At 33.0% G+C, this 18,831-nt stretch overlaps 1 protein-coding gene across 1 annotated transcript in view; it reads left to right on the forward strand.

Annotated features, from left to right (window-relative positions):
* LOC143398403 (solute carrier organic anion transporter family member 1B3-like) overlaps nucleotides 1-18,831 on the forward strand; it is an 83,751-nt gene that overhangs the window by 47,454 nt on the left and 17,466 nt on the right. Inside the window, exons 7-13 of the mRNA XM_076855348.1 lie at nucleotides 599-841; nucleotides 4,131-4,295; nucleotides 5,569-5,764; nucleotides 8,053-8,218; nucleotides 10,355-10,539; nucleotides 16,453-16,517; nucleotides 17,373-17,490. Of these exons, the coding sequence (XP_076711463.1) occupies nucleotides 599-841; nucleotides 4,131-4,295; nucleotides 5,569-5,764; nucleotides 8,053-8,218; nucleotides 10,355-10,539; nucleotides 16,453-16,517; nucleotides 17,373-17,490 (1,138 nt within the window). The remainder of the gene's footprint in view (nucleotides 1-598; nucleotides 842-4,130; nucleotides 4,296-5,568; nucleotides 5,765-8,052; nucleotides 8,219-10,354; nucleotides 10,540-16,452; nucleotides 16,518-17,372; nucleotides 17,491-18,831) is intronic.

Below are 18,831 nucleotides of genomic sequence, written 5' to 3' on the forward strand. Positions count from 1 at the left end.
TTATTTCTAACATGTAGAGTACAACTTTTCTGGGTTACTTTTAAATTCAGATTTTCATTGTCTGTATTTTTTCACCAATTTTATCCTCTGTGCTGTGAAAAAAAAAGTTATAAATACAAGTTTCTGGGCAGGGGAGAAAAGCTCTTCTATTGGCTATGAGAATTTATTGAAAGCTGCTTTAACTTTCATTATTTGTGCTTTCTTGACCTCAGCAGGTGGTATCCCTAGATATTTTCAGAAGGCAATGAGCATTCATATTTCTTCCATGTTTTTTAAAGTCATTTTCACACTTCGATATGCAATGTTGGCAGTTTTGCAGTCATATCATCAAAAAAGCCACCATGTTTACACAGGCTCAGGCTATGAAAATAGTCCCATAACTGACTCATGGATAACAGCAATTGTAAGATGTCATTAAATGTTAGACTTATCCCAGTTTCTGAGATCAAAAAATATGAAAAGAAGAAAACAGCATCTTTGAATTGATGAAATACAGTTTACTTTCTTTGTCTATGGAGGACAGCAATCATTGTTATTATTGCTTAGATATTATTATCTTTCAAAATTATTTTTTACTGGGTTCTTTAATTTATTTTAGGCAGCATCAGAATAACTCCCACGGACTCTCGATGGGTTGGTGCTTGGTGGCTTAGTTTCCTTATGTCTGGACTCCTATCCATTATTTCTTCCATACCATTCTTTTTTCTACACAAAAATCCATATAAATCAAAGAAAGAAAGGAAAGTTTCAGCATCTTTGCATGTACTCAAAACAAATGAAGAAAGGACTCAAACAGTTAATTTGACCAACCGAGAGAAAAAGACTACTATAAATACAGATGGTAAGTATTTCACAGTCCTTGTCAATTTGGAATTATTAATTTCAATGAAAGGGAAGAGTGAATATTCTAAAGTAATAATTCATATCTAAATCATATGGAGTTATTTTTCTTGTACATCTAATCTAGCTAAGTTATTTTTCTAAACCCCTATTAAAATTAGTAAATACTTCCTGAGCATATGAAAAACTGAATAGGATCAGATTTGTGGCCATTAGCATGGAGATTACAGCCAAAGGCTAAAATATCTGTTCTTTGTAAGCCAAAGACAATATATTTATTTCAAATTATGTAGTATAGCCTATGAGTAAGAGATAACAATTTTATACTATTTCATTAATGCACTCATTCATTTATTTAGCAAATGATTCTAAGCACTAGACTATGTCCTAGTGATTGGACATTGCCTCCATTTTCCAAAAATTTATAATTATTTCCAATAATTTACTTAATAATGAGAATTATTCAGACAATTGCATTAACAGCCTTAAGTACTTTGGTTTGGTTAAACTTAACTATTCTCAGGTGGAGACATGGATTAAGGAGAAGGAACTTGGGAAAGATTTCTGTCTGGTGATTAGACTAATTATTTTTCTTGGTAATTGTATTAAAAATGTTTATCAAGATCTTAAAAAATGAAGTAGAAACAGTAATAGTTGAAATCATTGGAGTCAATAATATGAATTAGGATCCTCTACTATTTGATAACAAGTCTTCCCTTTCAAACATAAATTCTGGGGGCTTGTAGACAACCGCATAGAAGTAATAACCAAGAGAATGGTCCAACAGTCAAAGAAAAATAGTCGAAACAATGACGTGTTGACAGCAATTTTCAGATTGGAAGGAAATGGTGAAATACTAAAATCCAAAACAATGCAATGCCTAAAGCCTTGGATACCTTTTCAAATTGACATTGAAATGGAATTACAAATTCTCAAGGATAGCCCCAATTCTTTCTGTCATCAATTCTTCCACTTATCCATTTGTTATTTCCTTCTTTCCATTACTCTGACCTAACAACCATGGTATGCTGGAGCCAGGTTGTGTTGGCTCATGAACCATTGTTAAATTTTCAACTACATTGGTAGCTTGAATTGGCCATAGAAGGAGAATTTATCCCTTGGAAATTGAGAAATACTACAAATCAGGCCTTACTTCCCAAAGTTCATTATTCATTATGTCCCAGCACACCTCTGAGTTAGAAGTTTTTGAAACTTAACAGGCACATTGACAGCATATCCAGAAAATTTTCATTTGCACAGGCTGCTTCTACTCTACCAGATCAAATCCATAAACATCCACAGATTGTCTAAATTTATAGAAACTAGGTTTGACTACTTTCCCTCAAAAAAAGAATAATAAAGCTGCCAAATAGGACAATTATGGGGCTGGGTTGTGGCTCAGTGGTAGAACGCTCGCCCAGCACGTGCGAGGCCCTGGGTTCAATCCTCAGTACCACATAAAAATAAAATAAATAAAATAAAGGTATTGTGTCCGACTACAACTAAATATAAATAAATAATTTTTTTTTAAAAAATAGGACAATTACAATCATCAGCTATAATTACGACTATGTTTGTAGGATAGTGACCCAAATAGTTAAAGCGGACCTTAATTTTGTACCTAGCAAGAATAGAAGAAAAAACTAAAAATACAAGGTCAGAAGGAAAACTGTTGTATTTATTCTACATGTTCTTGAGTAGAACTAAGGTTGATTGGTTTGAAGGAAAGAAGCAAGATTTCAGTTCAAAGAAAACAGTGTGTAAAAATTGAGAACAGTCCCAAAGAAAACAATTGCTTTCTGAGGCAATCAGCTTAATGCCACTTGAACTACTTATTGATCCATTTATTAAAGATACTTATTGGATCATGATTGTGTGGAAGTTCAGTCAAGATGTCAACTATGTTCTCAGTCACCTCCAAAATACAACTGATTTGATGAATTTATAGCCTCGTGTTGCTTTTAATCAAAGGTCACAGCTCATTTAGAATGGCTCACAAATCAGTGATGGTCTTTCTGATCTGGGGAATGCTAAAGAGAGAAGTTTAGTATTTTGGCCTAATCATTTTAAATGCTGTTCATTCCTGGTTAAAAAAAAAAAATGCCCTCTTCTTTTTTCTCTTTGTGCCCTTTGCCACAATTCTCTTTTCTTCTTATAAAAAGTATATAAAATTATTTTTTTAGTTGACATTAGATGGAAATCTTAGTTCATATCAACGATTATATCCATTGGAAATCTTAAACACATAAAGGGCAAGGTCTTTTAAAGACCATGTCATCTATTTCTCAATAACAATGTCTGGTTTGGTCTTACTTGACTCGGAAACTTCCTATTGCTTTCCTATGTAGTTCTTTCTCCCTTTACCTACTGTTAACTGCTGGTTGACCTGGTAATCACAGATGGATATCCCATAAATTCTGCCATGGATAAGTTGTAATTTTGTTACACACCTCATTGTATGCAGAAGTTGTGTGATTCCTGCCATAATGTCACGTGAGACACAACATCATTATATCCTGGTTCTCCTTGTATCTTTAGACACATGATTCATGTTCTTAAGTAGAACTAAGGTTCTATTTAAGATATTTCCAGATTTACTGAGTCAGTATTTTATGATAGAAAAGCTGTATACCAGGTAACAAGATGTCTGAATTCTCATACTATATTTATATTTAATATTTTTTAACCTTATTTTTGTGAAGTTTTGGATTATGCTATCATTTAAATTTCTGTTGAATAATTAATGATATTGTTAATATAATGATTATATTATTAAATGCTGATAAATAAGAGACATTGTATGTATATTCTTACTTGAACACTTAATGTATTGGCTAGTACCTAATTGAATTGAAAACCAAATATTTATTTGTTAAATGAACAAATAAATAAATATGTAATATATTGGTTAAGTGCCCAGAATAACCAAATATTAAGTGAACAAAGCAAGTTACAAAAAAGCATGCATGTATGATTTAATTTTGGGTAGGGGGTAAAATGAACTAAACAAATAAATATTCATGTATGTTCTGGAAATATTGAAGGATTATGTTTTTAAAAACTGTTGAGGGCTGCAGATGAATCTCACTAGCAGAGTTCTTGTGTAGCACGTATGAGGCTCTGGTTTTGATCTCAGGACCACCCAAAAACAAACAAATAACTTATGACAGTAGAATGCCAGTCTACTGATACTTATTTATTATGTGTTTAAGTAATGTTCAATCTTATGTAGTATAAAAGATTAGTATATATTTAAGTTGTAATATTTTCTTTATTTTCATAATTTTAAGGTTTTTTCCAGTCTTTGAAACTCCTCCTTACCAATCACCTTTATGTTATATTCTTGATTTTGACATTGCTACAAATAAGTGGCTTTATTGGTTTTTTTACTTATGCATTCAAATACACAGAGCAACAATATGGTCAATCAGCATCTCAGGCTAATATTTTGTTGGGTAAGACATATTTTTTACCTATTTGCTTTATGGATTGTGTACTACTAATCAGTGTATTTCAAGTGACATTTTATTGTGAATGTAACTTTATATTTTAGTAAATAATTTCTATTTATTCTCTCTCAAACTTTATTGAATTTGTTAATCTGATATCTTTACTTTATTGCACTGAAAGTTGCATCTCATGTTATATAGCTCCTAAAGGAAAAGGTGTACATAAATGGAACATTTAGACATGGTACCTGAATAATTAGATCTTGTAATTTTGTGATGAGATATTGAGACAAACCATTTTGTAGCACAATCATATAGTCTGTAATTTATGGACTCTGAAACCAGGATTTAATTACTTATAAAAACCAGGACATTGATGGTTCCAAAAGGAGAAACAATTTAAATGTACCACCAAAATATGCACAATTCAAAATAAATATCATATTTTAAAGAGTATTTTCTGTTTATCTATTTTCAGTGACCTATAAGACCTACTTGCTGAGGAAATGTTTTCTAATATTATTCTTTCCACAACTCCAGTATTGTGAAAACATTGTAGATATTCAGTAGTTGTTTGATGAATTTAAAATTTATCAAGTGGTATAAAACTGGATCATAAGTAACAAAGAAAATGATGATTTGAAAATGAATTCCCCAAAACATTGTAAACACTGTTAAGTTTTGACTCCCAGTAACCTAAACTAAACTTTTTGTTGAAGGAGTCTTCATCTTAAATAACTTTACTGGACAATGGAATGGAAAAGTTAAAAGAGGGATCAACCATTTTTAATACTATATATATAATAGACCTACCTATTTATTCATGGGTTTTATGAATAGATAAGATATTAATTTCAGTATTTAATTCTAAATCACTGGGAAATATTGGAGTGGGTTTTGAGGGCTAGAATTCTTCATTCTGTAAGATGTAAAGGATTTTAGATGATAGGATCAAAGTTTCACAAGCAGAAAAATGGTATATTATTATCGTTTTCTAGGAGTGGGGGAAGTCCCTCATAGAAATTCTCAGTTCAGATACACAAATATTATCAATAATTGCTTTTTAATACTGAGGAGACCAAATCCTCATCTTTGGCAGGAAACAATTATTTTTGTCTCTCCCAAATGATAAACTTGCCCTCTCTTTCCATTTTGCCTGTCACCCTTCCCCTTAAGAAGTAATGGGATGGGATGAATTTGGTTGATATACAATGTGTTTCATATATAAAGACATATTAAAAGCGTATTTATGTAATTATAATTTTTCTTTTATTTCTAGGACTCATAACCTTACCAGCTATGGCAACAGGAATGTTTTTAGGAGGATATATCATTAAAAAACTCAAATTGACCTTGATTGGAATTGCCAAATTTTCATTTTTTACTTATTTCATGTCTTTCTTGTTTTTTCTGTTAAAATTTGGTCTACTTTGTGAAAACAAATCAATTGCCGGCCTAACCTTGACCTATGATGGGTTTGTATATATCACTATATCAACTGCATAATGTGTTAACTATCCAATGAAAAGACTGAGGAAAATAGAGAACAAAGAAGTTTTAGTTAAACTTTTTTTTTAGTTGAGAGAAATTTCAACTTAGAAATTCTTAAAATGTATATTTCTAAAGATATTTCTTAAAGAAAAACTACATAGGTTGTAATTGTAATAATAATTATAATTTACAGGATGCTTACAATGCAGGAGGGATACTTTTATTTCCATTTTTATAGATGTGGAAAGTAAGGCTTGGAGACATACAGATTATATGACTAGCAATGTCTTAACTTGATCTTACTTACTCTCACTGGATCAAATTTGAGGATTTTTGGCTCCAAAATAGTTAGTCTTAACCACTACCAACTTGGATGGATTTTGAGTGTAATACAAATGACATTCTCCAAAAGTGACTTAACATCCTTTATCTACATTACATTTTGATGTTCAACAAACTGAAAAAGAGAACACTTCTTTACATTGTACTGAATTCTTGCTTTCTGTAAGCTGAAACTGTGTCTTCTGGTGGTGTTTTCATTCTAAGTAGAATTACTATATATCCTGCATATAATTGCATATTAAATGTTGGAGAACCTTTGCTATTATTATCATACTATGTCAAGTATTTTAGTACTTCAGCCCACTCCAAATCAGGAGAAAAATTCCTATGCAGACTTACCATCTCATGAATATAGCTAACAATTTAAGATTAGAAAGGTTCACATCCAAGCAACAAAGATCCTTGGATCATAGTTGAGTAACCATGCACATTAGTGCTACTTACTGTTGGTTCTGAGTTTTCAAAGTCTGGATCTCTGAAGTGCCAATTTTAATTCATCAAATTTTTCCATGTTTCCTTACCTAAACATCATACCATTCTAGGAGGCTTGGCAAAATAATCTTGAATTATATTTCTGCCTGCTCCTAATCTTGACTGCCAATCGTTCCCATCCACCAATACTTACTATTATAGCAAATCAAAATACAGTGCACCTAGAGCTTTGAATTTCAAAAGTAAAGGAAACTTATGGATCATGCAATCAAACCTGCTTTTATCTCTTCCTTTATTGTGACTTAGAGAAACTGTTCCTTGCTTGGAGCCACACAACAACATCAGACTGACTGTACATTACACCCTTAGGTCCCAGGGCTCCCTGGTTGTGAGGACAGGCTTTAGCCTAAAGTCAGTTTAATGGAGCAAGTATAGTCATGGGTTGTCTAAGTATAGTCAAATATAAGTTTTTAGAAATGTGTCATTGGTCTATTTTATCATTGTGTAAACACAGTCCAAGACACTTGTAGCATTGCTAGGTGGTAAAATCTTCGTATGTGTAGTCCATTGTTGACTAAAACATCACTGAGCAGGACTGCACAGTAAAGTTAGTATTTGAAAGATGGCAGTGTTCTCAATAATTTTGTTGATTGCCTCCTTTAAAATGAATATCCTCAATTATTATCAAGATTTTTATAAAAACAAAAGAGCAATTTCTAAAATCTCTAAGTAGAAAATCAACTATATAAATATGTATTTTAAAACTTTAGTCATGTTATACAATTACATTTTATAATTTATATCTTATAATAAATTATAAAGCACGTTATAACTTCATTTTAAAAATATATGGAGTTTTTCTAGTCTTTCACAACTGATTTTATTATTTTCTTACTTCTCAAAATTGATCCTTACTGGTTCTGCTTTAACCACAAAGAATTCTTCCCTTATAAAGTTAAAATATAGATTTTCTTTAAAAAGTTCAACCTACTTAAATAACATGTATGGAGTCATGTGACTTTTTACAGTGAGCTGGGAGGAATCTCAGTTTAATGCCATTATCTTACTGAAGAAAAATCAAGTTTCAGGAAAAAGAAATGATTCATCTAATGTGAAATTTCCTGATTGGAATACCAAGATTTTTTGCCTAAGTATTCTTTGCCACATATTCTTTCTGGTTTCTTTTTTAAGTTTTACTTTTTCTAGGTCATAAATCATGTCTTGATAGAGATGGAGGGTGAAAAAGTGAATGAGCATTAAAACAACAGCAGCAACAACTTTGCTGCTTTGGCATAGTCCCTTTAACTCTCTCCAACTTTAAAAAAAAATAAAAAAAGGAAAAGAAAACCTCACTCTCTAATTTCTTTTTTCTTGTTCTCTTTCCTCCTTTGTCTTCTCTGCCACTTCCCTTCCCCTCCTCCTCATCTTTTTTACTTCCTCCTCCTTCCTCCTCTTCTTTTCTCTCTCTTTCTGATATATGTCTATCATGTATTTCCAGAATTAATCCAGTGGCATCTCATATAGATGTACCACATTCTTATTGCAACTCAGACTGCAATTGTGATAAAGATCAATGGGAACCCATCTGTGGGGACAATGGAATAACTTACATTTCACCTTGTCTAGCAGGATGCACATCTTCAAGTGGCCAGAAAAAGTCTATAGTGAGTATTAATTTTTAACTTTCTCTCCTATTCTTAATCAAAATAACAGATTAGACTTAGCAAAAGATATAAGAAAAAGATTCCAGTATTATCTGTCTTTCTGATGCCTGTGTGAACAAAACTTCATATACCATCCTGCTTGGAACACAATCAGCTTTATCTGTTATGTGAACTCTAATTTGAGAGTACCTTACTGTTTTTGCCTTGAGATTGTAAGAATATGACCTTTCTGGAATATGAATGCATTTAGGGTCCCTAGGAAGCATCTCATTTTACTGAAGCAATGATTTCTGTTAAGTTAGAATTACTTTACTTTTCAGAAGTTAGGGGAAAGTCCTGAGCAGCTCATTTTTCAGCACTACCTGCCTTATTAGAACAATAATCTCTATACAATTTTGTATAGAGATTCTGATGAGTTTAACTCTGGACTCACTATCCTTTTGACTTTCCAAGAAATAATCATGGTTTCGTGCTCATTTATTGCCCATTTCTTATCTTCTAATTAGGAGTTCCCCAAAACCAAAGGCTCAAAACATTCCCTTCTATGTGAGCTATGGGTTCTGCCCAGCTCCCTGGGCAATTCCTCAATAGTTGGAGATCAGTTGTGAAATTTCTCATACCTCCAATCTACTCAACATCTCACCAATATGAAGAATCATCTCCTGGGCCCTTTTCTTATCACCAACATAAGCAATATAACCAACTATGATCATTGCTTTCTGCCATATCTGTGGCTGATTTCCAATTTTTTTCACCATTCTCTTACTTACAATTCTAATTACACGATGGAAAGGCATGAAAAACTTTGAAGAATTAAGCACCCTAGATTCTCTGAAGCTGGGCCACAACTTAAGAAACTTGGACAAATATGGCTCAAAGACCATCCTTAAAATCCTACATTTCACATTTGTGGCTACAGTGCCTTTCACTGAGAGGGCACCCATTGAACCCATGGTCTTATTTTGTCCATTTGGTAAAGCCTGGAGAAGGCATATTAGAAAACTCAAGAGAGTTCTGTTTACCTACCATGGTCACATTATCTTCCCTTTTAAAAATTACCTACAAGGTCTTCGCCTAATTTCTTAGTAATAATAACACTTCTCTCTTTACTTTTAATTAACTTTTTATTTTAGAAGAGTTTTTTATTTGTCCCATCTCTTCTGAAGTAAGGATATTTATATCAAAGTTTTGTTTCATTGGCTAATATAGTTGCTCAGTAGAGGAATCCTCTAATTTTATTCCTAGTTGAAAAACAAGTAACAAAGTAAAAACCCAGGAAAGTAAAGCTTGTTGAATCATGCAAGTATGGATTCAAATTATTCCTCAGTTCTTCTTTTAGTAATTGAACTTAGCAGTAGATTCAAGGTTAACTTCTTTTAAACTTTAGTTTAGCCTAGAATCAGAAAGATTTTTTTAAAGCAACCTATCTATGAAAATGACTTGCATGATCAAATTTCTAAAATCATATTTCTAAGCATTCCCTTTCTGTGCTCCAACTGTTAGTACATTCCATTATGTTGACTCTTTCTGGCCATATATCTTCTATTTTATTATCTGTCACTATACTTTTGGATGTCAATTTTGCTTATCAAAACAGAATTTCAGCACCCCTGCCTGGCTTCATTTCCCTTGGGCTTTTCTCATTCTTATGGGTAACTCTAGTTTCAATTTTGGGCCCTCCAAAAACTATTACATTTCTATATTCTCTAGTGTAATCCTTTTATCAGGGACACTTTGTAGATATTGTCAAAGAGAATGAGTAGTCATATTATAAAAAGTAAAATTGGGCGAAAGAGAAGTATTTAGAAAAATGTGTATAAATGATGAAATTGTATACAGAGAAAAGTATATACAGGAACTTATATACAGAGTTTCAAGCATTAATTTCTTCAATTATTTCCTAACTTTAAAATTAGAAATGAATTAAGTTTTAACTGTGAATTGCATTTTCTTATCTAGAAAAAAAATCCAGGAAACTATTTTGACTGTATTCTGCAACTGTATTTTTAGAATTTTTTTAAAATGGTAAATATTTTAGTTTGAATGGATAAGATCTCTTTAAATATAATGAAAGGCATCTATAGCATTGTCATGTTTTAAAAATGTTTTCTGTAATTTTCAAAACTGTTTTTTCAGGTCTTTCATAACTGTACTTGTATCGAAGGGTCTAATTTCCAGAACACAAATTATTCAGCCCGTTTGGGTGAATGCCCAAGAGATGATAATTGTAAAAAAAAATATTACTTCTATTTAACTGCACAAGTCATAAGTTCTGTTTGCAATGCATTGGGATCCGCCTCATTTGTCATGCTGCTTATGAAGTGAGTATGACTTTTTGAACCACTTTCATATATACTGCACTATAAAGACACCTAATGATATACATATTTTTCATAATGTATCTGGGACCCAAGTTCATATCTTGTTACTTAATTATTTAAGAATGCATATTCTTTAGGATTATTGTGATAATTTGATGCTGTAATTAATAATGATTTTGCCTCTGATTCTTCTGACATCTAGATTCCATATTTTTTCTTCTTGCTAAGAATATTAAGATAGAATTATTGACTTTCACTTCAATTGTAAAAGAATCTTTCTAGATTCTAAAAGAATTCTTCATTTTACATTACCTTGTATCCTAGTAGGCCTGTCAGTGTGAATCATCTATTGATTTCATTGAAAGAAAACATTTGGGCACCAGATAGATTTAAGCATGTGGTAGTAACATGCCAAACCTAATTGACTGTGACTGCTGTAGAAAGAATAATTTTATGGAGGCAAGAAACAATAAGTGATAAAAGAAGGCTATGCCAGTTGTAGACAAGGTGGGGGTTCATTGATGATGGTGATGGTAAAGGAAGTGGAAAGTGAAAAGTTTGAATTTCGGTCATTTTTTTCTTTTTTCTTTCCTTCTTTGTTCTTCCTTTGCTTTCTTATTTATTTATTTTTTTTTGGCCAAGGCAAATGAAATTGGCTGATAAGTTGGATGTAACATATGAGATAGAGAATTTGAGGATGATTTCAAGGTTCTGGTCCAATATCTGGGAGGCCCATGTACTATTGGGCAAAAAGTAAAGACTTGGAAGTGTAAAGAAATCAAAAATGTAAAGAAATCTAAAAAAGACAGAAGCAAGATTCAGAGGCAGAAGGGCAGAATGTCTCCTTGTCCAAGCTGCCGGCTTCATTTATATCAATAGGTTACATTAGGCCACTGGCATTAGTAGTACATTATTGTTCATTGTGTCATTAGGCAGGTTATAGAGTTGACAACATTATGCAGCTTATTCCTCAGTTACATACTATAGTTTCAACGTGCACATGTTAGGAGCTTTGTGTAGCTCTCAAGAAAGTCCATCGTTTAAAGCTACTATTATGTGGACAGCTTCAGGTGCAGCAGAACTTGGTGAAGCATTGTGGTTGTCTAACAAGAGAGTTTCTTTATTCCAAGGAGCTCTGTGCCTGAGATCAAGGTTGAGGCTGATAAGAGTCTAGCACAGAGCCTCCTCATGCAGGGCATTGATATAGCACCTAGGCATTGCACATGTATTAGTTATCTTACTAGTTCATGGAAAAACTGCAGAATATTCCAATTGTGGGGAAAAAATGCCTTATTATTACTTGAAAGTTTTCTCACCAGAGGAAATTCACTGTCTTGTACATTTCCACTGTCAGAACCCTTACAAGAGAGGAACAGGTTGGAGGAAGTGGAAAAGCAAGGACCTGTTCTATCTCTATAAATCTGAGAAATCTGTGAGATATCTAGTGATAGCATTGCATATATAATCTGACATAGAGAAAAAAATAAAACACTGGAATCAGAGGCACATTTTTTTGGAAGCAGGAACATACAGATGGTATTTAAAACTATGACAGTGCTGAGATCTTTCTATTTGCACTCAGATAGAAAGAAGATCCTAACACCAAGACCCAGGCATTCTAACTTCAGAGATTAAGAACAGGAAGAGAAACCAGTGAAGGAAACTGAGAAGGAAGTTTTATGGGGCATTAGAAACACTAAGAGAGGGCCATGACCCAGAAGCCAGATGAAGAAAGTATTAAGAAGGAGGGTGTGAGCTACTGTGTCCAGGGCTGCTGAGAAATCATAGAGTTAGGGACTAGGAAGTGACCCTTGTATTTCATGATGTGCTGGTAACTGTTAGCCTTAACAAAAATAGTTTATGAAAATAGGAGGGTTAAAGGCTGTTTTAAAAAGCATCAAAAGAAAATGCAAGAAAGGAAAATGTACTTAGCCAGTAGAGAAAACTCTTTTAAGAGCAGTATTATTTTTAAAAAAAAAAAAAAGGCAGAAAAAAGGTGTGGTAGACAGCAAGGCTGTGACACCAAGAGTTCTGTTTATGTTTAAAGCTAGATATAATAACATGATTGCATGCTGATGACATTTACCCGATAGAGGAGAAGGAAGCTGATAACACAGGAAAGAGAACTTTTATAGAAGAAAGAAGAAGGAACAAGAACACCATTTTACTCTGTAATCAAAGGGAAGATAGTCCATGTTGGTAAAGGCAAGTAAATATGTAGTCTTAGTTATGTAAGAATACTAGAATCCTTTTCTAGAATCCTTTTTCTGAAATACTAGAATTTTTTTTTTCTGAAATAAAAATTAAGGTAATCAGCTGAGCATGAAGAAGAAAAAGTTTGAAATAAGATCAGGAAATGTGAGTGAATAGTCTTGAAGACTGGGAGAAAAAACAATACATCTGGGAAAATAAACACATAAAATATAATTGGTTTGTATGGAGACACTACCAGGGATTTGTGCTTATGAATTTAAAATTAGCCAAGCCAGTATTTTTTGAATGATTTCCTCCAAACAGCGCAGTAGGAAAGGCAGAGGGTAAATGAAAATATTTTTGATTATACAACAACAAATGAGAAGAACAAAAATTTCCAGCGTGTATGCAAAGGAAACATCATGGTGAGGAAGGAAGTGAAGAGGTGAAAATGGAGACTGTCCATGAAACCATTGGGGGAGTCAAGATTCTGAAGAGTCCTGTGGGGTTCAGGCTGTTTGGGGATAGTATATTACATGGAGTGAATTTAAAATATGGGGGTAGTTATGAGGAGAGGGATGCTCAGAATGGGGAATTAGAAAAGTGTGTACTGATTGGTCTGACTCTAGGGTAGAGGAGACAGGTAAGGTGTTGAAGAGAAGAGGTCAAGAAAGTGGAAGATTATTGGGAGGACTGTGTGTGGATATGAAAATAACTAGTAAAGTGGCAGAGAGTTTTAGAAAAAATGAAAGAGAACCTAAAACTAAAATTGTCAAGGAATGATGGGAGTGGTGGTGTGCAAGGCAATTGATCCCTTCAACAAGGAGGTTTGGGAATCTGATGTTACAGCATTTTAGGGGAGCTAGATGGCTTTCAGAGGAGATAGTTGGATCTGAAAGGGGTAAAAAGCACAGGAAGGACACATACATTTCAAGCCCAGCCACATACAAGGTGTGGGAGAAAAACAACCATCTCTTGGAAAGAGAGTCACAGGGAGACAACAGGCTTTCTTTAGAACAAGAAAGTGGAAGGACTGTGAAGAACGTTAGGTCTAACCATTTTGCTAGTGATAGACTACAATTCCAGTGGGCAAAATGAAAAGACTTAAGTGGTGAAAAAGAAGTAGGATAATGGATGGGATTAGGGGTGAAAAGGTGAGTCATGATACCTAAAGAAGATCCAAATTTTGGGATTCTACTGGTAACCCAGGGATGTGAGGCATCATGTAATCTGATAACTAACTAAATATTAACTCTAAATGGCCCAAAAAAAGGCAGTGGTTTTTTAAAAAATTTTTTTTAATTGTTGATGGACCTTTATTTTATTCATTATTTAAATGCAGTGCTGAGACTCAAACTCAGTGCCTCACACACGTGAGGTAAGCACGCTACTACTGAGCCACCACCCCAGCCTGAGGGTAGAGTTTTTTTTTTAATATATATATATATATATATATATATATATATATATATATATATATATATATACACAAGTGATTTGGATTTGTTTAGGAATAAGCAGAGCTTTGCTTCAATCTTTTGCATACAGGAAGACAAGCATTCCTTATGCTGTCTATTGATAGAGTTTTTAGGTCTTACTGATAATTATCTCCAGAAACAATAAATCCTGATGACTGACTGTTAGTAGAACAACAGAGGATCAATTCAAATTATATTTGTTGTATGTAGAAGACATTCTTCAATCTTTAAATTAAAATAACATATTTAGCTTCTTGGGGTGTTTTCTTGAGAATTCATCCTAAGAGAGGTCCATCAAAATACTGAGATGTTCAACATCAGATATGAGGTCACACTGCAGTGACAAATGCTTTACATGATAATGATGTGAGCATGTGAATATGGCATGGGGATAGGGAACATCACTATGTGGCTAGGTGTCAGTGTACATGCATGTGAATGTAGGACTGTGTGATTGATTGTTATATGCATGTCAATATATCACAGACATTTATCATTTTCACTGAATTGTTGGAAGCTTTAAAGCCCTCTTTTAGGAAAATATTATCCCTATGTGTAGGTCATCCCAATTCTGCATGCTCATTCTCTACCTGGGTGAAATACTAAGTTGATAAAACTTATCATTTTGCCTCTTGTGTTTCCATATGTGAACCAAGTACACCCTTTGAAAATCAACTATAGTGGGAAAAGGCAGTTCAGGTACTTATCAGACACCTAAGGCAGGAATAAACTGCAATTTCTCCCTTCCTGAAATCTCCCTTGAGAAATCTTATATATAAGAGAGACATTTCAATGGACAAGTTAACTTCCCTTTCCTGCTGACTTTTTCTTCTCTTTTATGCATGAAAACACCTCTTTGAATAACAGGCATAGCTTCCATTCCCACAGGAGAACTAGCAAAGCATCACTGCTCTTTTTATCATAGCCAAAAGTAATTAAAAGTTATTTTTTCCTAGTATATATGTTTGCTATGTATTTTGTGTTATGCTATATTTAATTTAATTTTTGCCTTGTTTAACTTCATAAGTTCTTGAAAATACTTTTTTTTTCTTAAATATGAGGTTTTACTATATTGCCCAGGCTGGTCTTCATCTCCTGGGCTCAAGCAATGCTCCTGCCCCAACCTCCTGAGCAGATACGACTATAGGTGTATGCCACTGCACCCAGTTTTCTCTAATACTTTGAGAAGCTCAACAAATAGTAGCTCTCTCGTATGGATTAAGAGGACAGTATATGTAAAAAAAAAAAATGAGGTTCAAAGGGCTAGTTCATTGTATTACAAGATTCTCACAGCACATAAGCACTATTATCCAAAAGAAAGGTTAAATGATTTCTCCAGGTTACTTAGTTGACATGAAATGTCATTTATCTCTCTATTCTCCTGAACAAGTACTACTAACGTGACATCTCCTAGGAGGTGCTTAATGTTTGTTAAATGATCATGTCGACTTAGCTCTTGGAACAAATAATTCAAGGCAAAGAATACAATTTTTTATTATTCAATATTTCAGTTAAAAGTGAGATTTTTGAAATATCCTCACTTCTCCCAACTCAGCCCACCACTTAATGCTGTCTTATTTAATGTATATTATATTATCATGGATGATGGTATCAACAGCTCACTGAACACAGATCAATGGAATTGTGGAAATAACTTTCTAAATGCAAGAGCAAGTGAAATTCTAACCTAGGATACAAATGTTCCCTCTGCTTTTAAGATGATAGTTAAATACACTAGACACTGGAATACAGATAATTTTTTTTACTCTTCTGGCTGCATTACATAATTTGTGAAATATATTAGTAAAATTTTCTGTTAATATTAATGACATAAATAAGAAGCAAAAGAGGTCTCCTACTTGTACCCAGGTAACCTAGATAAAAGGATCTGCTCTTTTGCTCTGGGCTGTGATGACTGAATAGACCCTGTTAAAGATCGTCTTCGTGGGCATCCTAATGTTACTGTTACTACCACTTTCTCACAGGAATTTCATAAGGATTGAATGTAAAACTGTTTGACAAACTGTCTTCAAGTCATAAAATATTAAATAATTAGGGAATTATTATCACCTAGGTGTTTGCCTTAAAAGATTGAAAGTATAATAGTACATGATATAATATGGGCCGTTCACTTGAGGGTTTTCATTTAATTGTGAAGAAAACTGCACTGAGAAACATTTATATTGAACTCAATTTGGTATTTTAAAGATTTTAATGTTTCTTTGTCTTTATCTTATTTCAGAAATGTTCCACCTAAATTGAAATCACTTGCAATGGGTTGCCATTCATTGATTATACGAACACTAGGTATGAAAAATATATTAAATTCAGAATTTGTGTAAAAATTCAAAAACTGAAAGTAATTAATTTGTAATTATAAGAAAGTAGGACTCATTTCTATTTTTGTGGTAAATTAAAAGACTAAGAGATAGAGGAAAGCCAAATGATCTAAATGAGAAATTGATTACTGATTCTAGTTAAAGTCAATCTGTTAAGAACAAGGAGTTACATTTGTTTCTCACAGTATGAAACAAAGGTAAGCAGGTCCCAAAGCTTTGCTGCCTAGAAATATTTCTTCCAGGTAGGCAGAGTGGAGGATCTTTCTTCTAAATATGATATAGGTAATGCCTAAAGCAGCTTAAGAGTTCTGGGAATTTGGCTAAGCTGAATTTGTGGGAAACAACAGAAATTCACATTAATTGTATAGGTCTATAAGGCTGGGCAGCCAACTTTGACCAGATGTTAAAAATCCAAAAGGGAATGAACTCAGACTCTAAAATCGGAAAATCAATTCTGTTTCCACTGTTTTTGCCTAAGAAAAATTACATATGAACCAACATTACTAACAACCTCTCTCCTTTATCAGATATCAGTTGATTGGTATTATAAGAACAGTTTGCAGATGGATAATGTTCCTTCTTTTTTATTGTATGTTGGGAGGGTGAGGGCAGATAAAAGATGTCTACTATGTTACTTTATAGTGTGACTCTTTGAGATTCCTAATAAAATCTTGGATTCTTGCATATATTTAGACCAAATTGATGGAAGAGTCTTACAATTTTTTTAACGTTTACTTACTCCAAAATGAATAAATGTAGAGTACCATATAGCTACATTTGAAATATATTCCTTGAATTGATAGCTTCTCATATGATGTTGCAGGAGGAATTTTAGCTCCAGTATATTTTGGGGCCCTGATTGATAAAACATGTTTGAAGTGGTCCATCAACAGCTGTGGAGCACAAGGGAGCTGTAGGGTATATAATTCTGTATTATTTGGGTAAGTTGTCATAAATATATTTCATGACTTTTCCTTTGACTATATTAGTTTCTAAGGTATGTAATTTTCAGTATATTAATAAATTAATAATTAATAATTAAATGAACCATAAATTTAATGAACACTTACATTGTCTTCAGCCAACCTAGTTTGTCTTTTTAATGTTCATAAGAACTGAAGGAAATTGATGTTTTATATTTTTACCCTTAAATATGAAGAATTTAAGATTCAAGAGTAAAAAGTAACATGTCCAAAAGCTAAGATTTTTGCATATTTTTTGTTATTTAAAAATCTTTTTTTGGGGAAAATATTATTTCATTGCATTTGGATTCTGTAGAAAGACATATAATGAAAAACTGGGGTTCTGTTCATGCCTAGGGGGAAAAAAGAGGAAAAATGTCTTTATAGTCTTCTATACATTGGGAGAGAAATTTTGTAAGTGCTATAAGAAAAAACTGGAATGATAATGTGGGGAAAAAACCTTGAAATTATATCCTTTATGTTTTTCATATTTTTAGTTGTACATGGACACCATAACTTTATTTTGTTTATTTTTATTTTTTTTTGTGGTGATAAGAATCGAACCCAGTGCTGCATGTGTGCTAGGCAAGCGCTCTACCGCTGAGCCACAAACCCAGTCCCTTGCAATGATATCTTAAGCCTTAAATAAAATTAATTGCAAATTTACATATTGTCTAATTAAAAACTACAAGTATTAGAAGAACTCATTGTAATTTACATTAAAATTATATGTGAAGCTGGAGTATGTCCTAAATATGATCCAAACTTCAAAAACCATAAGAGAAAAAAAGATAAAATATTTTTAAAACTCTGCATAAGAAAACTTATTTTAGCAAAGTTCAAAGAAAAAAAGATTGATTTTAAAAAATTGCAACTTGTAACAAAGACACAGGAAAATGATCTACATATATAAAGAGTTCTTTAAACCATTATTTGTGCCTACATTTATTATTTCTCTTTTGGATGTTCAGTTGGTCCAGTACTATTTGTTGAAAAGACTGTCTTCATTCTATTATAATGCCTTTGTTCCTTTGTTAAAGATCAGTTGTCCTTTTCTGAGCACTCTATTCCTTTGATTTATCTATTCTTTCACCAGTACTACACTGTCTTGATTCCTGTAGCTTTATGGTAAGTCTTGAGGTCAGGTATTGTCAGCCCTACAACTTTGTTCTTCAGTATTGTTTTGGCTATTCTGGGTTTTTGCCTCTCTACAAATTTAGAAATTCATTTGTTGACATCCACAAAGTAGTTCACTGAGAGTTTGATGGGTTTGTCTTGAGTCTATGGAACAAATCGGGAGTATTAGGCATCTTGACAATA

Source organism: Callospermophilus lateralis, chromosome 4, assembly GCF_048772815.1.
Source record: "Callospermophilus lateralis isolate mCalLat2 chromosome 4, mCalLat2.hap1, whole genome shotgun sequence".
In the NCBI taxonomy this organism is placed as follows: Eukaryota; Metazoa; Chordata; class Mammalia; order Rodentia; family Sciuridae; genus Callospermophilus; species Callospermophilus lateralis.